Here is a 21,629-nt window from a genome sequence, read left to right as displayed (position 1 = left end):
AGATTAAGTGCATAGTAAACTATAAAATATGCATAATCAACATGGAAAAACTTCAAAAAGCAATTGAGAAGATACCAAAGGAAAAAAACTTGCACAAAATAAAATCAAGTGTCACATTCTTTCCTTACATATGTTATTACGTGTATTTAGAGTATATAACATGATGCTGTGAGGTGAACACAGGGAGTAAGTTGGTCCCCATGGAGTCAGTTTACCATGTCCATATCTTACATAAAACTTATGTAAATTACCTTTGTGTATAAATGAATAAATGAATGAGTGTGTGTGTGTGCAGGTGCATGCTTGTGTGTGCTTGAAAAGCAGCTAAAATCTCATTTCTCCACGATCTTGACGGCAATGCAATATTATTAAGTAAAGCCCCTGCTCTTCACCAGGACTCTACCGTCGTCCCATTTACTATTTTATAGACTTTATACTCTATACCTCCCCATTTGCGTGACACATTCATCAGTATGTTCATTCCAAGACAGCTTATCATTTTAATATGATTCTAATGAAAAAGCATACCATGTAGTTTCCTTTTAAGAATCAGCGAACGTGGGTGCTAGGAAGGTACCTCACTCAGTGAAGTCCTTGTATAAAGCATGAGAACTTGAACCTGATCCCCAGTGTCCACATTAAAAGCTTGGGTGAGGTGGACCTTTCTTGTCCTCTCACTGCTGGGAAGGCAGAGAAAGGAGGAGATCCTGACTGAAGAAACAAGATGAATGGCCTCTGCGGAACGACAGCGGAAGCTGACCTCTGCTTTCCATGCGCACATACACACGTGAAGAGAAATATGGGAATATGACTATGTAGGTCATGTAGAAACAGTTAAAAACAAGAATAAATAGGAAAATTCTGAAAGAAGATATAATCAATTGTAAAGCAAAAGTAAATTAAGTGGAGTGGTATCAGCACGAAGAGACAGAGAGAAGAGAATGGTGAGGAATGGACCCAAACACATAGTGGAATTTAGCATCATGCTAAAAATATGTTTTTTCTGTTTGGTGATTTCTTACACATGTGTAATACACTTTGGTCATCTCTCACATCCCCATCGCCCTCCCTCATACCTTTCCGCTCCCACTCACCCTTTCTTCTTTCTGGCAGGCTCTCTCCTACTCTCAAGTCCTTTGCTTGTTTTGTGACCACAGAGTTTAATTAAGATTGCTTCCGGGAGCATGAGCAACAGCCAGCAGCGATATCACCAAAGAAAACAACTCCAGCAGGCCTTAGCTTCCGGTAACTCCTCAGCTAGAGATGAGGCCTCATGAGCCCCTCTGCCATCCGTGATGGAATGCTGACAGCCCTATTTTGTAAATGTGTTGTATAGATAAGCACAGCTTCGGCGAGTGAGTCCGCGAGCTCAGCATCCCTGTTAGGTCCAGAAGACGCGGTTTCACGGCACCTTCCCCTTTCTCTGGGCCTTTACATTCATTTTGCTCCCCTTTCTGTGATGTTTCCTGGGGCTGAGGTGTGAGGTGCTCTCAGCATTTTGACCAGTTACGAGTTTCTGCATCAGCTGTCACCCTCTGCCAACAGAGCTTCTCTGACCCAGCCTGAGAGCAACGGACTTATGAGTCTCAACATTAGAAGGCAGTTCAACAACATGACCCGTTAGCAAAACAACAGTAATAAGCTCCCCCTCACCCCAGTGACCTATGACCTCACCAGCCATGGACTTTAGACCAAGTTTACAGTGCTAGGCATGAATTCCTTCCTATGGAGCAGGCCTCAACTTCAACCAGGAAGTAGTTGGTCTCCCCTGCACTAGTCAGGCCGCGGTTGTTCCTGTGAGCGTGTCTTGACTGGCAGGTTGGTCTGGTAGCTTACAGGACTCGTAGCTGGGCAACACTGTTGATGACTTTTCTCCATAAGCAGTTTGCAAAGCACCTTCTGGACCTCTGAAAGTCAACCAGTAAGGAAAAAATATTCAGATTATTTCCGGCTTGATTTCTCTATGTCCTGAAATCTACGTATGAATGTCTTCAACCACAGGGTCTTAGCATCCAGTTCTGGTGGGTCACCAAGAGCAAAGGAAATAGCCTGCATTGTTTTGGAGGATCCAGGAGTCCCTGACAAACAGCTCATAGGAAGGTGCCTTCCACTGGGTTTTCACTTACTAACCTGTGGCTTATGGAAGCTACATTATCCACCTCTGCAGGGTACCTCCATCAAGTCCTTTTTAAAAATAATTATATTTTTTAATTGGCTTTAAAAAATGTTAGATTTCCAAATGGCTTTTCCATGTGTCCTTCATTTTGGGTTAACTTTTCCCCCCATCTCCTTTTCTCCCCATCCTGATTAAACCTTTTCACCCCACCCCGGGATTCTTGCCCATCTACTTCGTTATCACGTATGACCTACAACTTCTCCCTCGAGGTTTTAAAGACAATATTCTACTTCTGTATTGCCTTCTTTTTACCCATGTGTGTGAGTGTGTGAGAGACGTGTGTGACTGTGTGTGCGTGCTTTAGTGTGTGAGTATGGGCAGGCACATGTCACGGCACACCTGAGGTCAGAGGACAGCCCCTCAGGTTGACCCTCACCTCCCAGCTGGTTTGAGACAGGGTCTTGGGACTCACTGCTGTGTACACTAGGCCAGATGGCCCGTGACTTTCAAGGATTCTATCTCTGCTTCTCATATCTCGGTAAGAGTGCTGGAATGCGAGGGGTGTGCTACCAGACCCAGCTTAACGTAGGTTCTGGGGATCTGAACTCGGTTTCTGGCACTGGAATGGCAAGCGACTTTACCCGCTGGGCTACCTTCATTGACCCAGAGACCGTATATAAAGGTAAAAGGCGAACTAACTCTTCAATAACCAATGCTGGGAAAACAGTCTTGATAACATTACATTCTTCCCTCACCTAAGTTCAAAAGAGGTTTCAGATGGATAAAAGATGAATCACAGAAAATGACAGGATCCAAATCCTAACAAAAACATGGAATTGTTTAAAAATAGCTTTGAATAAAGAAGGCCTGTGTATGACACAAAATAGTAACGAATTAAAAGATCCTTTGAACTAGGAAGACATTTTTTTTTTCCACAGCGAAACACTGCATGATATAGTGATTTGTATCTCCCCTACAAAGCGGTAATTTTCATAGTAAGATTCCTTCAAACCTGTAAGAACAAACAGAACAGGGACAATTTAAAGGAAATGAAGGTGTCCACCCCGTCTCATAGTAGGAAGAAACCACAGAATAGACTCCAATTTCTGTGCGTCAGACTGCCAGAAACGACATGACAGAAGCAAATGATGTAATTTGTTAGGAAAGGAGAATCAAGCCCCTCCTGTACACTGCTGTGGGAGAGTAAAGTGTCTTGTGATTCATGGAGAATAATTTAGCCAAATTCTCTACTATTCAAAGATCTCCATTCACGAACTGATCCTAAAGAGCAGTGAGATGACTTGGTGAACGAAGTTGTGCAAGCCTAATGACTGAGTTTGATCCTTGGGTCCCACGGTAGAGGAGGTGTCCTCCACACAACTACCATGGCACGTGTGTGCACACACTCACACACGTCATGCACTCACAGAGACCCAATAATACATAAAATAGAAACATTGTTTCAGTAAATTGATCCTAAATGTAGTCTTGCGAAGGCACAAATTCACATTTACCCAAAGACAAGTGTCAAAGCCATTTTCCATGTCACATGATTACAAGCCATCCAGTTGTCCCTCAAGAGAGGACAGGGGTGAGCACTTGCTACATTCACATCTTGTAACACTCAGCTTCTGTTGATGTGGTAGTTTTACATGAACTAATGCAAAATGATATCCAGGATATCATTTACTGAGGTTGGAGAGCAAAGTAGGAAAAACATGCATAACATTTATTTTGTTTTTTAAAAAAAATATTATTTTGATTTCACATATGAGTTTTTGCCTGAATGTATGTATGTGCATGTGTACCTGGTGCCTGGAGATGCCAGAAGAAGGTGCTAGGTCACCTGGAGTTAAGGACAGTTGTAAACTACCATGTGGGTGCTGGGAATGGAACCCAGGTCCTCTGCCATGCTCTTAAATGCTGAGCCATATCTCCAGTCCCAGCATTCATTTTTTGAGACTAAGCCTAAGGTGGCCTCAGACTCACCATGTGGCTCAAGCCTTCAATAGTGGCTTCTTGCTCCACCTCCTGAATGCTAGGATCGAAAGTGTGTGATCCTGTGTTTATCTCCATTTATGTGTGCCCAGACTCACTCCTGAAGAATACACAAAATCTGTGGCAGAGATTGTTGCTGTGGCAGCAACAGCTGAGTGAGTGGGACTTAGGAGGATGGATGGAGGCAGGCTTGGGAGGGAGATCTGCCAATAAAATCCATTTTTACAGTGAATTCTTATGTATCTACATATGTAAGGTTAGCTACTCAAACAATAACTGAAATAAAATGTGGAATATCCCTTTACACTGTGTGAATATATGTCACTGTGATTGGTTTAATAAAGAAGCTGACTGGCCAATAGCTGAACAGGATAAGGTTAGCGGGAGAGCCAAACTGAGAATGCTGGGAGGAAGAAGGGTGGAGTCTGAGGAGTTGCCAGCCAGGCATGGGAGAAGCAGCCTAGAAAGTACATAGATGAGGTGAACCAGCCTCGGGGCAGCACATAGAACAATAGAAATGGGTTAATATAAAATTTAAGAGTTAGTTAGTAATAGGCCTGAGCTATTGGCCGGGATTTTATAATTGATATTAAGACTCTGAGTGGTTACTTGGGAGTCAGCTGGCGGGACAGAAGAACTCCATCTACAATAAAATCTTAAACTGCCTCTGGAAGAGAAAGAAAGAGATGGAATGATAGAATGATATTTGTTCCCTGAGCACAGACTGTGTACCCAGAGGGAGGAAGTGAAACAGTAAAAAGCCAGGAGAGTTTGGAGTGTGTCCTTCTAGTGAGTGTGCTCTTGTGGCACCATGGAATCCCCAGGTGAGAAAGTCTAGAGAATCTTCTGTGCAGCGTTTCTTCTGTAGCAGAGGGAAAGACAGTCACCGAATAGTGAACATTTGCTGAAGAGAGATGGGGATCACCTGCAGATATTAAAACAAGAACTCAGGGAGAGCCTGTTTTGGAGCTGGCTCAACCCCAGACAAGCCTTCCTCCTCCTCCTCCTCCTCCTCCTCCTCCTCCTCCTCCTCCTCCTCCTCCTCCTCCTCCACCACCACCACCACCACCACCGTCACCACCGTCACCATCATCTGACATGCCTGGTCCTGCTGCTACTGGGAACATCTTCCCCACCAACTGTACCCTCCTCCAGCCCAGACTTCATCCAGAGCAGTAGCTGCTGCTGCCCGTGTGCCCCTTGGACCTCTAGAATCTGGGGCAATGCCTAGATCTCACAGCAAACCCATCACACTCTCCATCCTTTTGGGACCCACAGTTTCTCTTTGTCATCCACACACTATCAGATGTAAAAATGTCCTTCCTGGAAGACTCCCGGCCCTGGGTCAGATGGTTAGACTGCCCACTGCATTCCAAGTCTCACTTCTTACTTAACCCCCAAGTCTCATGGATGATGATACAAGTGTTGGTGGGTGTAATCTTACTCCTCTCCAAGGAGTGTCTGTCTGTCCGTCTGTCTTCAAATCACAGCTCTCGCTTGATCTCACAACAGTTCCATGAGGAAGAACTCATCTCTAGTTCTGAACCAGCAGCAAAATCTTTGATTGCAGGTTTGTTTTCCAAGTACTTTTCTATGCATTGTTTTTCTGCCTTCCGACAGGCAGGGAAATGTCAAGCCCAGGCACACAGTGGTCCTCTCTGGAGAGGCAGCTGTGGATGCAAACAGGAGTGTCTGAATCCTTAGCCAATGGATTCTTTTGGTTGATGTTGGTTGGTTTTATGGAGATGAGGCTTGACTGTGTTGCCCAGGCTGGCCCGGAACTCTCTCCACTCTTCTGAGTTCTGGCATTACAGGCAGGCATGCACCACCGTGCCTGGCTTTTAATGGATATTTTACACCATTTCATCAGGAATAAAAAAGGAAGCGCATCAATAACACAAAGAATGGAAACCAGTTCAGATTTCTTGGGGGGCAAAGGGACAATTCTTTGCTTCCTGGAGACACATCTGCCTAATAAAATATAGTCAAATTACCATGTTTTAATTTCTCTATGTGTAGCATTTTATTTTCATTTTTAGAGATTTGAACCTCCTTGATGCTAACTAGTGGCCCAGTGGTCTCATCTCTCATATCATCTCATCATATCATCTCCCCATTTTGCAGATGAACATTTTGCTAGTAAACACATGGGTAAAGACCCACTCTTGTTGACAGACATGTCACATGCTAGAACTTAAAACTCCCGGCAGTCAACTTTTTACAATGTGCTGTGGATTTGTTTATGACGAAGCTGTTTGCTTTTCTGTAGGTAGGGCAGAAAAACGGTGGTTCCTCTAAGGAAGTTAGGAAATTAATGAGACATTTATGGGTAAATTCTCCCTTGAGTGGAGGAGAAAGATTCTTCCATCTATAACTTAACTCCTCTAGGAGATTGGGGAATTAGCAATTGGATTGTGGTGTCAGAGCATGAAGGTGTAATTCATGGATGATAGAGCCAATTGCCAGTCCCCAAAGCCAACATGCTTAAGCACCTTGCACACTGTCCATTTCTTGCAGAGTGAACCAAGACGCCATTATGTTCTTCGAAACTACAAATGGATGTGGACAGAGATGTTATTTTCTGAGTGAATTAACAAGTTCAAAAACCACAGTCTTCCTAGACACAGACCTGGAGTAACCCTGGGCTGCTTTTTTTGTGTTTGCTTTGAGACAGGTTGATTGACTTATGTGCAGTTTGGGAGCCTGGAGTTTTCTCGCCCTCTGCAGACTGGAGCGGAGCCTCCACTGGTGCGGCCCAAAGCAGGCCGAATGAGGCAGAGAAGGTACGCACGGGACTCCGGACTGAGCATGAGTTGGAGGGTGGGGTAGGTGGGAGTGGACATTGTTGCCCCCTCTCCTAAGCTCTTTACCTGGTCCCAGGAATCTTCAAGGACTGGGCTCCTTCCTTCTCCCCAGGCGTGGAAGCCAGGAGTCAGCTGCAGAGCCCAGCCCTGATGAGACCTGCCCTCCAAGGAGGCTATGCTGGGGCGACTCTGGCCCCTGCCCTAGGAGGGGCAGTCAGCTGGCATTTAGTTGCTGCCTTTGTCTCTCCTGTCCACCTTAGCTGAAAACTTGGAAAACAGCTTTGTTAATGACCCTTACTGCTTTGCCTGGGCCCCCACACCCCGGACACTTCCTGAGCGACAGCCCTGGCAGATGGGGGGCAGTCTGAGAGCCCCTCCTCCGGGTGGGGCTCAGGGTCTTGGCAGATGGATGGCTGTCCAGGGTGCAAAGAGCAAGGAGGCTCACAGCACTGAGGCCACACCCTGCACCCTGGGTCTGCATTGTTCTCTTCTGGAGTAGAGTTTCTGCTGCGCAAGCTGCACCTGCCTTGCCCAGAAAGGCTGGAGGCCAACGCCCACCACGAAGTGAGGGCTTCACTTGCATCAGAGCCATCCAGGACCGGAGGCTGTGGGGGAGCGTGGCTGACAGTGGGCGGAGAAAGGTCCTTTTCTTTTTGAGTTTGGTCATCTCTGCCACATGCCTTTCTTGTTCTAGCATCCTCGGAGCCTCTCTCTGTCTTCCTAGAGGCTGAGGAGGCAAAAGAAGAGATGCAAAAGACAGAGTGTGAAGGTGGCATGGTACGGGGATCCAAGTAGTAGTCTCCGCGTGGGCCGCCTTTGGGCTACAGAACTGTGAGCGTAGGGAACCCCTGGGGAGACCTAGCTGATTCTGGGGTCTTTTTCATCCCACCATTGTGAAGAACTGAACCGGAACACACCCCCTTCTTTCTTTTTCTTTATGGGGGAGACTGACAATGAAAGCGGTGTTAGTTTCTTGGACATTGTAGGGAAAGTTCTCCAAGATGCAGCGGAGCCAGAGTTAGTTCAGCGTTCGGCCCCCATGGCCCCCTCCGGGCACTTGGTGGTCACCCTCCCTACTCCCTAATCTCCTCTCCTAGCGTCCCTTCCTGGCCTTCTTGGACCCAAACACACTGGAGCTTGGAGCCCACTCACTGTGTGTGAGGTCTCTGATCTGAGCATGCGCAGTCCAGCTGTGTCTCAGCTGTGGCAGTCTAGCCGGCAGTCCTCAGCCCTGGCTCGGTTTCCCGTCCTTCAGTCCTTCATCACGTTCATGGTGTGCCACTGAGGGCTGGGTTGCTTGCCATGACGCCGCACTGCACAGCCAGACGGCGTGAAGAGGAAACACCTTGCAAAGACTGATGGACACAGAAGAACCCGAGAGAGTGCACAGATGACATGTGACTGTTGTGGGAAGAGGACCCTCCTGGGCCCTTGGCCAGTGACAATGGTCATCCAATAGTGTATATTGGAGTGCTTCTGCATATGGAGCCTTGTGCTCTGCACACACACGCAGCTCTCATGTTCTCTCACAGCAGCCCTTCAAGACAAGACTCCTTAGTACTCAGCTTTCCCTGATGACAGACTCAAAGCCACAGAGGTTAAGGACTTGCCAGAGCCTCCCCTGAGACAGTGCCATGCCTGCGTTTGGGTCCCCGCAGTCCAACTCTGGGTTCTCTGTGGCTCACTTTAGGTTTGGGGCTGAGGGGTTTTCGAGCATGGTCTGTCCAGGTTCCATGAGAACACTGGGTGGGGATTCTGAGCAAATGTCCACCGGGTCCCAGATGTGACTCCGACTTGGTGGCTCCAGCTGGGAGGGAGCCCTGTCCTTCAGCTCTCCTCTGCCTCTTGTCCCTTTGTTCTCAGCCCACTGCCATCTGGAGCTGCCCCAGGCATCTGCTCCTGGGCTCTACCCTTTTCCTTCTCCTCCCCTCCCAGCAGGAGGAACCTTCCTGTGCCCAGCCCCTCAACTCATTGTCATCTGGGGTCACTCAGAGCAGACACCTGTCCTCTGACTCATGCAGGGAAACCACCCAGCTTCCCCAGGCCTTCAATTTCACAAATGGATCCATTTGGTTAATTGCCCTCCTCCCCCTAAGCCCCTCTGCCTGTCAGCCACAGCCAGCCTCCTCCCCACAGGCCCCACAGACACAGTGCATGCCCAGGACCCCAGCTGTGGATACAGGAGACCAGGGCTGTGCACTTCATTGGTGACGGACTTCCCAAAATTGATTCTGGGCTATCAGCATTTAGCCATCTTTGCCCACGGATGCTGAGACAGGCAGGGGTAGGTGTGGGCTGTGGTTGGCAGCAGTAACAGCTGGGACCCAGGAGCTCCTGTGGTCCACCTTCTTTCCGCAGGAGCAATGGATCACATCTGGTCTCCTTTCAGCTTTTTACAATGTTCTCCTTTTGTTTTGAGCTGGCTTCACATTGTAGTCCAGGCTGGCTTCCACCTCCTCTTTCTCCCAAGTGCTGAGATCACAGTCTCGCCTAGCTTCCCCGGGGCCCTTTCTGCTAACCCAAGCCCATCTCACTGGCAGAGGCTGGAGACACCGTGTCCCACCCTGAGTTCTGCTTTCTAATGCGGCAGCCCGAGATTGTAACAAAGCTTCTCCACCACACACCGCCACCAGCACTTCTCACAACCAGACTCCTGGCCAAATGGCGCGACTGAAAACTCGGGAAAAATCTCCCCGTCTGCTGCCTCCCCTCCCCCCTGTTTGCAGCCCCCTCCCCACCTCCTGTTTTCACATTTTCCTGTCTGTGGGAGCCTGCCGGCCGGCCGGGATGGCAGTTGGAGGCAGGCTGCTGTCTGCCTGCGATGTAAATGCAGAAGGCTGAAGGAGGAGGGTGGGCAGTCGTAGCTCCCTCCTGCTGGCTTCATCCTCTCCTTCTGTGCCCCACTTGTCACAGCAGACAGGAATTTTAAAAATGCAGTGGGGGTGCCCGTCTTTGGAATATCCGCCGCAAACCCGCGATTGGCTCCGAATGGAAGTCCCATCGGAGCTGAGTCCGCTCCATGGATGGCCAAGGGGCTGGGTCCTGGGGGACGGAGCTGGTGGGAAGAGGGGTGTGGGCTGCTTTGGAGGCAGGTGGGTCAGAGCAGGGAGGAGGAGAGCGAAGGTGTAGTGGCTAGTCTGGGATCCTCCAGGGGCCTCCTGTTCTTATTGGGTGGAAGTAGGTAATACCCATGCCCATAACCTGGCGCTGGTCCTAAGAGTGAATGGTGGCTCCTTGGGCATCAGGCCAAAGGGGAGTGGTCTGCACGGGCATCATCTTGCCTACAGATAGACGAATAGATGTGAAAGCCCAGGTTGTCCAAAACCAGGTAGCAAGGCAGTGCTCCCGTTGTGACTGGCGGGGAGGATGGTACTCTGGCATTTCTTGAAGGGAAGGTGTGTTTGGAGGCTTGGGTTAGAAGCTCGTGGCTTGACCAACTGTCACAGCAGTCCTGCAATAGATGAGTGCATACGCCCCTCTCCTATAGACAGGAAGATCGTGGCTTTGAGAAAAAACAGTAAGCACCTGTGTGGTGTGGTAGGTCTGCAACTCTAAGCCCAGGCCCGTTGTGTGCCGGGGAGATCTCACATCACTTTTGTTTTGTTTTTCTGAGACAGGGTTTCTCTGTGTAGCTTTCGAGCCTGTCCTGGAATTCGCTTTGTACACCAGGCTGACCTCGAACTCACAGAGATCCGCCTGCCTCTGCCTCCCGAGTGCTGGGATTAAAGGTGTGCCCACTTTTTAAAGTTCAGTCTCCCAAGTAGGGATCTGGCACGTTCCCTCTGCTCTCTGTGGCCCCTGGCTAGTTATTAAGCTCATCTCAGTTCAGTTCTGCACTGACATTCCCTTCTGTTATAGGCTGGGGACATAGAAGACATCTCTCTTGCTCACAAAAAGCCCATAATCTGGTGACTGAAGTCAAGGTCACCTCTCTTCCCTTACCCTACATTCTTCTAGAATTTTGTCTAGTTTATTCTCTGCTAGAATCAACCTGCTTTCCAACTGCCTTTAGAACAGTGCCCGGCCTGTTCTAACTAGGCTTAGATTCCCCCACATGGTGTGCGTGTGCGCGTGCGCGCGCGTGTGTGTGTGTGTGTGTGTGTGTGTGTGTGTGTGTGTGTGTGTGTGTATGTGTGTGTGTGTCGTGAATAGAGGTGTCCTTGGGTGCACTATGGTCTGGACCTCAAATGGACACCCACTGGGCGAGCCTGAGAACCTACCATGCAGTGCTGGGTGTGGGGCACCAAGGTTTGGAACGGAGAGGACAGGGGACTTTTGGAAAGGGAAAGGTGTTGCTTACCTAGAGTTACCTTCCCTTTATCTTGAAACCGCACGCCCTCTTAGCCTTTTATTTTCAATTTTATAATTTTCTCCTTAAAAAATTTCTTTGGTGCCATTAATACAAATAGTTGATATAATTCCTTCTAACATTTGAAACTTAAACTTAATCATTCATTTTCCTTTATGAAGTACCACATTTTTTTAAAAAAACCAAAGCCCTCTATGTTCTCTTGTTAATGTTTTTAATCACTGCTTTGGTGAGATGTAATCCACATACTATAAATGTGTCCCTATAACACATACAGCTCAGTGATGGTTCACGTATATAGTGCCTCGCTAGGGTCTAGTGTCAGCTTCCAACAGCTGAATTTTTGTAACTGTATCACCATTCCCAGGAAACCCCACAAGCCATATCATTCTAAGGTTGGCTTTTTTTTTCTTATTCTTTACTCTTTGGGGAACCCACCACCCAACTCCCAAATAATCACACGGAGACTTATTCTTTCTTATGAATGACTGGCCTTAGCTTGGCTTCTAGCCAGCTTTTCTTTTTCATATATATATATATATATATATATATATATAATTTTACAATACCATTCAGTTCTACATATCAGCCATGGGTTCCCCTATTCTCCCCCCTCCCCACGCCCTCCCCTTACCCCCAGCCCACCCTCCATTCCCACCTCCTCCAGGACAAGTCCTCCCCCGAGGATTGCGATCAACCTGGTAGACTCAGTCCAGGCAGGTCCAGTCCCTTCCTCCCAGACTGAGCCAAGTGTCCCTGCATAAGCTCCAGGTTTCAAACAGCTAACTCATGCAATGAGCACAGGACTTGGTCCCACTGCCTGGATGCCTTCCAAACAGATCAAGCCAATCAACTGTCTCACCTATTCAGAGGGCCTGATCCAGCTAGGGGCCCCTCAGCCTTTGGTTCATAGTTCATGTGTTTCCATTCATTTGGCTATTTTTTTTCAATAATTGAGTAAAACTGAAATTTATTATATGCCACAGTCGTCCTAGGGACCTCCATGCTATATAGCCAGCTTTTCTTAACTTATCCCATCTACCTTTTGCCTCTGGACTTTTACCTTTCTCTATTTCTGTGTATCTTTTCTTTCCTTCTTACTTTGTAGTGAGGTGTGTGGCTGGGTGGCTGGGTGGCTGGGTGGCTGGCCCCCGCATCCTCCTCCCCTCCTTTCCTTGCTCCTCCTCTCACATTCTTCTCCTTCTATTTATTCTCTCTGCCTGCCAGCCCCGCCTATTTCTCTCTCCTGGCTGTTCAGCTCTTTTATTTGTTTTTTTGTTTTTTGATACAGGGTTTATCTGTGTAGTTTTGGTGCCTGTCCTGTATCTCACTCTGTAGACCCAGCTGGCCTTATCAACAGAGATGGCTCTGCCTCCCAAGTGCTGGGATTAAATTCATGCACCACCGCTGCCTGGCTGGTTCAGCTCCTTATTAGACCAATCCGGTGTTGTAGACAGGCACAGTATCACAGCTGCACAGAGTTAAACAAGTGCAACATAAAAGAATGCAATACATCTTTGCATCATTAAACAAATGTTCCACAGCATAAACAAATATAACACATCAACTAATATTCCAGACCACCAGTCATTAGCAGTAGGATTCTGTCCCCACTCTATCCCCAGCCCTGGGCAGTCACTAGCCTATTTTCCATGTCCTTGAATCCACTGGTTCTGGAGATTCCATATATACGGAAGCATGCAGTAGGTGGTCTTTGTGTCTGGTTTCTTTACTTAGCGAGATGTCATTGAGATTCATCCAAGCTGCAGTGCACTGCATTCCAGTGAGTGGCTGAGTAACAGTCCATTTTGTGGTAGACCATGCTTTGTTTGCATCATGGCTGCCTCATGTGGGAACCCCACACTTTTGTTCCTGAGGAGCCCCACGTCTTCCAATGTTAATTCCAAGGATCCCCTTTTTGGTGCTCTACCTCCTGTCTCCACCTTCCATCCCATCTGGATCCCTCCTTCTTACCCAATCCAGCCCTTGAGCCCCACTCACCCTTGGGGTCTGTCACACAGGATTATTATCACTGTCTCCCCAGCCTTCCTCCGAGCCACTCCCTTTAATGATGGCCTGCTGCGGAGACAGCTGGAGCCCTGCCTGCTCTCCTGATCCCAGTTGCCTTTTCTTCCTCATGATGAAGGACCCGTAGTGTCCAAGTGCTGTGTAAACTTTCTATTGGATGGCAGTTGTCAGGACAGGGAGCCCAGGGGGAGAGAAGCCGGCTTGAGTGCTGGAGAGGCAGGGTCCGGCCCTTCCCAGCTTGCATCACTCCTCTGGGGCTGAGGGTCTCTTCTCCCTCCCTTCCCTCAGACCCTCTCCTGTGTGAGCCTGGCAGGCAGCCTTTGCGATGCTAACCTCCCCGGTTCTTCAAGTGCTCTTTGGAAGCAGAGGCCAAGAGTGCCCCCTCACCCCGCCCCTTCGCGACCCAATCCAGTCTTCCTCCAGAGGTCTCTCCGCCTTTCTCCTCCCTCACTTGCTGTTCTGTCTCCCTGGGATAGGTTTCCTCTAACCCTGGGTGATGGTTTGAGTGTGAAATGTTAACCCTGGGGCTTGTGCTGGTCTCCAGCCAGTGGTGACATAGGGTCTAGCTGGCTAACATAGGCCACCAGGATGGACCCTCACCGCTACCAGCATATGTTTTCTAGTTCTGTCCTTCAGAGGACAAGAGAAGAAACAATTACACACACACACACACACACACACACACACACACACACACACACACACACACACACACACACACGCACACGCAGAGTCCCAAAGAACTCTCGACAGCTGGCTGGATCGTAGCATCATCGATGAGGCCTAACGACTCTGGGTTGGGTTGTAGGGCTAAGGAACCAGACCACCTGTACCCACTGGGCTTCCTTGCAGTGCCAGACTGGAATGTGCTGGGCTCCAGCTGGCCTTGGGTCAAAAACGACAGCAGGATGCAGCATCCACTTCCTGTGTGAGCAGGGGTAGACATGCAAAGAGGTCCATCCTGCTGCTGTTATAACGGGGGGTGGGGGGGGTCAATCTAAAGAGCCACAGTGACCAGAGAGTTAAGAGATAAGTGCAGACCCAGAGGATGGAGTCACAGTACAGAACACAAGTTCTATGTCCCTACAGTGAGGGGCAGACCACCCCCATTCCAAGGGTAGCTGCTGCCTGCCTTCTTCAGGGCTCTGGTCTTGCTGGTGGCCTGTGAGTAACACAATGTCCTGGGGTGCTTTCCCACCCCAGGAAGTATGGTCTGGCACTAGATGTTCCCCAGGTCCTCATGGTTGTCACCAGGAGGAAAAGGTCACTTCTCACTCCCTTCTCTCCATTCCCTGCTTCTCCTCAGTGTCATAGCCAAGTGGTTCGGGTTTCGGTCTATAGATTTGTCCTGGTCACTGCATAGGAAACAGCTGTTTTTCAGTCAGATCTCTAATGTAAATGCAGGTGTCCTCTGCCTCTACCTAGAGAGAGTGACGACTGCTGACATCCTTCCCCTAGTGCAGAGACCTCAGGGGCCATAGCTGAGGCTTGCTTGCCGAGGTGGCAACCCTGCTTATATCTTTAATGGGAAGGAGTCCCTCACTCCTCCCCATCCCCCTGGCAATGGGGTGGAGCCGAGCATGAGGCACGCCACGGTGGACAGAGACCACCCCTTCCAGCACCCAGAAGGGAGTCAGGCTTGTACCAGGTTCCCTTAGCTGTGTGAAAATCCTAGATGACTGTTGGCCCCCACACAGGCCAGGAAGCTAGTGGCTGTCCCTGCTGGGCGCAGGGGGTGGGGGTGGGGGATGGGGAGATGGGGGGAGATGGTGCTCAGGAAACAGGCAAATGAGTACCTCCCCCAACACGACCAGGGTCCTGGGTGTGGTGCAGTTCCCGAGTCTTCCAGTAGGGGGTAATTCTTCGGGCAGACTGGCTTTCTCAGAGGATGCGAAGATGTGGGGACAAGAGGGAGAGTCAATGGCACATTGCCAGATGTCGTCAGGATAGGGAAGGCATCCTGCACACGGTTTCCTTGTCTAATACCATCATTTTCCAAAACCCCCGCTGCCTTTCTCCTCCTTGTTGGTGTTTTTGTCTCCCTGACACATGGTGGTGGCCGTCCAGAGCCGACATTTTGCGTTCCCGAGAATCCACATGTTGGCCTTAAATGCCCGTGGGCCAGAGTTGCTCGTGTTGTCTGTCACTTCCTTCTTTGGTGTGTGAGGGACAGAGGTGCGGGTGGGTGTCACCGGGCTCACAGGGTAGGACCTCAGACGCTCCACGCTGACCCCTCTGCTTCGGGGCATCTTCAGAACCTAGTGTGGATGTCCTAAGGTGGATGGTGGGAGACGGGACAGGTCACCTGCACATCTGCATCCCGGGAGCCTGTGAGGATGGCACTGAGGGTGGTCCTACCTTAGGTCAGAGAGAAAGCTGAGGAGGAAGTGGGGGAGCACTCTGGAAAATAAATACATCTAGGGCATCTGCTAAGCGGAATCAGGCTCTGCTTCTGAGGATGCCAAGTCAACAACAGTGACTGCTGCTGCCACGCTGCTCCGCATAACCACTGACAGCAGATTCATCAGATCTTTTATTAATTGAGGATTTATTAGGCAAATTTACTGATGGGCCAGATACCTCCCGGTAATAGGAAGTATCTGAACCAATGGCTGCGCAGCCGTCTTGCTACACAGGGAGACAAGATGTGGGCCTACCACTACTCAGTGTCTGCAGGATGCTGACGCAGGAACAGCCCTTCCCACAGAGCAGGAGGCAGTGACCACTGGGAGGAGCATGAGGTACACGGGGGGGGGGGGGGGGGGGGGGGGGGGGGGAGCCCGGGAAATGGCGGTGACAAGGAGGAGTCAGTGAGGACCTTAAACACTGGAGTAGATCAGCACAGTCAATACGGGCATAGGATTCGGGGCTCAGAAAGGATAGGTGTGAGTCTGGGCCGGACAGGGGACCTAGGGTGCTGCTCTGAGTGTGGGTTGAATGTGAGTGAGAACATGGGCTTCCCCCTTCAGCTTTTTCTGGCAGACACAGCACACATGGTTCTTTGTCCTTCAAGAAGGGGAGGGGGGGAAAAAGAAGGTTGTGGGTGAGAATGTAATTCTGGTGACGGCCTGAGCCACTGGGGTTTGTTTTCATGTATAAACCATTTGAGAATGCCATGGGTTCGTCGTATTAGGAGTGGGTCACTTGTGTCCTCTGTTACCCAGCGGGGGAGGGCTTGCTAATCCACACAGAACTCTCCAGCCTCGTGGGATGAATCTGAGCCCTGGAAGATCCCCCACTCCATACTCAGATGTGCCTCTGATCCCCCAGTCCAGCTCCTTTCTAATTCCTAAGCAGGTTGTCTTCGGGCAGCTATCACGATCAGCCTTTGCTGCCTGTCTTTTTAATGGGAGTGGCTGGGGTTTGCGTTGGCACTGGGGGCTTTTATTATCTCTCTGCTCCCCCACAATTTCCTGTGGCAGTGATGTGTGAATGTGTTCCTTAGTTGGTTCTTGTAGTACTATTCTAGTCACTTGATTAGCTTATTCCAAGAGCTAATTGCTGGCATGTGGCCTCAGCTCTCTCTGTTGGTGTATCCCTAGGCATTAATTCACACACACGTAGCCTGGCAGAGCCTGCAAGACTGTTATTCATGGCTCTGAGGCATTTCAAGTGGAACTTACCCCGCGCCAAGCCCTGTTTCTCTGCATCCCGACCATGAGCACACTGGCTCCTCCTGTGTTCTCAATGCCAGATCCCCGCGGCAGCTAGCCAGCTTTCAAACCTGGAGCTCCCCATACCATCTTCTGTGTCCACCAGCCAGTCATCGGAGCCTGCCGGTTGTGAGCCAGGGATCCTCAAATCTCAGGAAGGCCATGGAGATGGGACAGACATCCTTCAAGGTGGCACTCCCCCTCCTACCCCTCCCAGGTCACCTGTGGGTCTGGAGCTGGCAGAAAGTGGTAGCGCAAGGAGCGGAGACCTCTTGAGCAGCATCCCTCCTGGGCGGTACCCATTAGCAGGGGGATGCGTTAGGACCAAACAGCCTGCCACTGAGCCCCACCCAGCCATCTACCTGCAGCTTACACCCTTGTGAACCCTGAAGGGTCTCTCTCAAGAGAAAGGGAACTTGTCTTCCCACAGCTGTCTCAGTGAAAGTCCCCAAGGACCAGCAGGTGTCTGTTCCTAAAGCGTGGTGGTGGGTTTGGCCAGTGCTGATTGTCTTACATCTTGGGTCCCACCTTGGAACTGGGATGGAGTTAAGACATTCTTAGAAAGGGTGAGAAATTCTCCCAGGAAGGGAACAGTGCTGTGGAGGAGAGGAGAGCCTGGATGCTGAGTGAGAACCTTGTGAGTGCTTACAGACATCCTGCTGGTTAAATAAGATGCTGCCTCCAGCCACAGGGACCTGGAGGTACAGCTGGAGAGACAGTCAACTCGCTAACACCAAGAAGTAGCATTCATTCCAGTGAGAATATCCCAGAATGCTTTGAGCATACAAGATGAGGATCTCCTGCAGACTTGGTGGAAAGGAGTGGCGGGAAAGACTAAAGAAGCCTTCTGGGTAGAGATGTCGCCCCGGGACCAAGCCTGGGTGATGGTGGGAAGGAAAGCTGGCCTAGGCAGACTTGGAAGACAGTGATTTGTGTAAAAAGAGTGTGGAACCAACAGTGACCACCCAGAATGAGGACCAATAGGAGAAACCATTGATTCCGAGCCAGATCAGGAGCCAGCCTCCATCCCTTGCGTGGGGCAGGGCCCAGGGCAGGTTGGGCATGGGCAGGCTTCAGCATGGAGAAAGGAAGGCTCTGAGTGAGTGGAAAAGCTGGGGGACGTCTTGGCAGCAGGGTGTCTTAGGTCAATGAGGAGTATACACAGCCTCACCGCTGGGTCCTGAGATGGAAGCAGAGCTCTGAACAGGGAAACTGAGATCACTGACTGCGTTCATCACTTTTCCATCTTTGTGACAAATACCAAGAAAACTGACTTGAAGGAAGAATGGTTTATTTTAGCTCACAGTTTCTGAGGATGAAGTCCGTGGTCACTTGGTCTGAGAAGTAGAACAGGATGGCAGGTAGGGTGGAGCAGGGATGCCAGTCTCTTAATGAACTAGGCTTTGGGGACAAGATCCAGTCATTAAGTGCCCATCCCAGTGACATTCTACCTGGGGAGTAGCTATGGAAACAGGATGCCCAGATTCCTCCCTTGGAACGGACTCCTGAAGCTCGTCAAAAGAATGTTCCACTCACCTGATGTGATGTTTAGGACCAAGGGTCTCGAGAAAGTGTCCGCTCCACCCTCCCCACTGAATACTTGGCTCAAAGTCCTGCAATGCTGGGAAGCGGACTGCCCCAGGCTTGGGTGATGCGAGGGTAGAGACTGAAGGCTGGCCTCACCCAGAGACGGCAGAGCCTAAGTGGTGCTGCGCTCCCACCCGGCCCCTCCACCCTGCAGCCGGAGTGGCCCTTATGCACGGGTCTCACCAGCATGTCACTCCTGCCGAGAACCTGGAATGCCTGGAATATAGTTTTGGTGCCCGATGCTGGCCATCAGAGACCTCTGTGAGGAGGCTCTTTGTCTCCCGGACAGTGCCATGTTCCTTGTCCATGTGCACTCTTTTATCAGCCACATTGGCTCCCGTCAGCTCCCTGCATGTCCTAATCCACTGGCTGCCACAGGGCCTTGACACAAGCAGTTCTCCCTACCTAGGATGCTTTTTGTGACCCACCTTTACAAGACTGGCTCCTTCCCGCCACTCAGGTCTTGACCAGGTGTCACCTTCTTCCAAAGGCCTCTTCCTTCACGCTCTCCTGCCATCCTACCATGACGTCTTCTTTAACAAACTTAATTTTTAAAGAGCAGTTTTAGGTTCATGGCAGAACTGAGTCGGTACATTGGACTCCCACACATTCCCTGACCCCTGGGGCAGAGCCTTCCCGTCCACGCTGTCCTTTGCTGGATCCTGCTGGTACTCCTGGAGTCACATACTGTTATCACCAGAGCACCCGGGGCAGCGCGAATCACACTTGGTGTTGTGTATTTCTTGGGTCTGAAAACTTTGTAATGATGTGGTGAGTCTACAGTCCACAAGCATGGTGTGACACGGATTCATGTTTCTCACCTCCTGGCACCCTCTGATCTTACTGACTGCGTGTCTTGCCCTTTTCAGAATGGCATACAGTTAGAATTATTCACTCTGTAATATCCATCCACGTGGCTCCTCCGACTTTTCATGGCTGGGTAACCCATTTCTGTTCAGCATTGAACAATGTCCCATCAGCCTCGTGGGTCACAGTTAATTGATTCATTTGCCTGCGGGACGGCACCTTCTGCGCCTGCTCAGCAGAGCTGCCACAGTGTGTGTGTGGGTGGATGGTGTTTTCATCCTTGAACTTAAGCCTCCTGGTCACTTCATTTTGGTCCTCTCCAGTTCGTTTCCTGTAATCCCTCTTGGAAAGGTGGGGTATGTGGGAGTGGATAAACCTTGTTTCCACCCACATGTGAGTTCCCTAGCTCAGTGCCTGCACCAGGTGGGACCGCAGCGTCCATGAATGTCTGCTGCCTGCAAGACCGTGGCAGCCACCGCTCAGGGGACCAGGGCCACCAGCTGAGCCCTATCTCCCGGCTGCCCGTCTTTCTCTGTCACTTCAGACATATTGTACCGCTGTCACAGCCTGCCTGAGACGAGGCTGTGGATGGGGATGTCGCTCCTGAAAGCGACAGCTTGAAGGAGGGAGCTGTGGGTACCTATTCCATCTGCCAGGGACAGCTTGAAGGATCAACACCAGGGGCCTTCAATCGGGGAGGGGAGGCTGGCGGGGGGGGGGGGGGGGGAGCAATCAGGACCCAGAGAAACAAAAGGGAGAAACAGAAATTCAAGCTGTGACAATGAGTGGCTAATTCCTGTAACTACTCACCCGTTGTGGATAGTCACATGGGCCTCCAGCGTGTGTACGCCCTTCATCCCTGGGAGGGGAAGTCCTGATCCGTGGCAGCAGCAAGCATGTGTGGCGCGTCTGCTGTGTGCCTCACGGATGCTGCGTGATTCCCAGGGGAAGTGCTTCTGGGGTAAGGGCCTGGGATGACCTCCATGCTTCAGAAGAGAAGTACAAAGCTCTGAGGCCGAGGGTCTCCACCTTGTACGTGGAAATGACGTTAGTGCGGGCAGTCTGAGTACATGGCTAGTGCCCTTGAGCCGGACCAAGAGCTAGCATCCTTGGCAGCGTATCATGACCAAATTCACATTTCAAATCTGAGTCACTCAGGAGGCAGGTCGCTCAAGGGTGTGGACTGTTTCTAAACAAGGTAACAGAAGTTATTTGGCATTCATGTTCACAAGGTGAAAAAAAAAATCTAAAAGCTGGTTTGGCCCCTTCCTGGAGGTTTAAGAGTTCAGGAGTTTGCACATTTGAGTGGTACCCGCCATTCTGCTCACTCGGGTTTATTTTTCATGGATGGAGTGTGGTAACTGTGGATTGATGAGTGGCTTCTCCTTGCAACTCAGAGAAACACCTCCCCTCTGAAGCTTCCTCCTCCCTGGTCCTGGTTGTACCCTTGTGATGCTAAACAAAAGCATTTTGTCCCATATTTCAATATTCAAAGATGCCGGTGGCCAGTGGCCAGCCTCCAGGCTTCACCTGCCCTAGATCCTCTACTTTCCCTGTAGAGAATGAGGAATGAGGCCTTCCTCATCCCACCAAGTGGCTCTTATCAGAGCCCACACACCAACCATCTCCCTTATGCATTAACCCCTTGTGATGGTTAATTTCTGTTGTAACTGGATACAGTCTAAAATAGCCAGGGGAGAGTTGAAATGATGGATTGTCTAGATTAGGTTGGCATGTGGCGGCGCATGTCTGCCAGGGATTACCTAGATAACTTTAATGTAGGTGGGAAGACTCGCCCACTGTGGCACCTCCCCTGGGTGGAGGACCTTGAATTGCTCTTGACTGTGGATGTGACTAGTTCCTTCCAGTTCCTGCTGCCTTGACTTCCCCTAGAGAGAAACTATAATCTGGAATTTTGAGATAAAATAAACCCTTTCTTCCCTAGGGAATAAACACTTCTTCTTGTCAGAGTGCTTATCCCAGCAACAGGAAAGAAATGAATACACCCCTTATGTTACTGAGAAAGCCTGGAAAGGGACCTAGGAGATGGCATGCCTTGGCCATGGAGTGACGGCTACTCCACTGTGGTTGACATTAATTCAGGCAGTCTTTAGAGATGTGGATGTCATTGCTGTGGGCCAGGAGCCCTGCCCCTTTTTCCCTGGTTATCAGACCGGGTGGATGTAGTTAGAGTTTTCCTGCCTTGCCCACAGTCAGGACAAATCTCTCTCACCTGCCAGTCCCACAGCCACTGAGACGCAACCAAGTAAACACAGAAACTTAATTTGTTTACAAACTGTATGGCTGTGGCAGGCTTCTTGCTAACT

At 50.1% G+C, this 21,629-nt stretch overlaps 1 protein-coding gene across 20 annotated transcripts in view; it reads left to right on the top strand.

Annotated features, from left to right (window-relative positions):
• The window catches only part of Nfasc (neurofascin), a 178,223-nt gene that overhangs the window by 70,129 nt on the left and 86,465 nt on the right, over nt 1–21,629 (top strand). For all 20 annotated transcript variants that reach the window (XR_013043249.1, XR_001576149.3, XM_076547376.1 and 17 more), the window contains exon 2: nt 6,789–6,897. Coding sequence is in view for 18 of the 20 variants with exons in the window: in XM_076547376.1 (XP_076403491.1) it covers nt 6,789–6,897 (109 nt within the window). In the remaining 2 variants the exon portion in view is untranslated. The remainder of the gene's footprint in view (nt 1–6,788; nt 6,898–21,629) is intronic.

The sequence above is a fragment of the Peromyscus maniculatus genome, chromosome 11, assembly GCF_049852395.1.
Source record: "Peromyscus maniculatus bairdii isolate BWxNUB_F1_BW_parent chromosome 11, HU_Pman_BW_mat_3.1, whole genome shotgun sequence".
Taxonomy (NCBI): Eukaryota; Metazoa; Chordata; class Mammalia; order Rodentia; family Cricetidae; genus Peromyscus; species Peromyscus maniculatus.
Note: the sequence above shows the minus strand (reverse complement) of the source record. Positions and strands in the feature narration are given on the sequence as shown.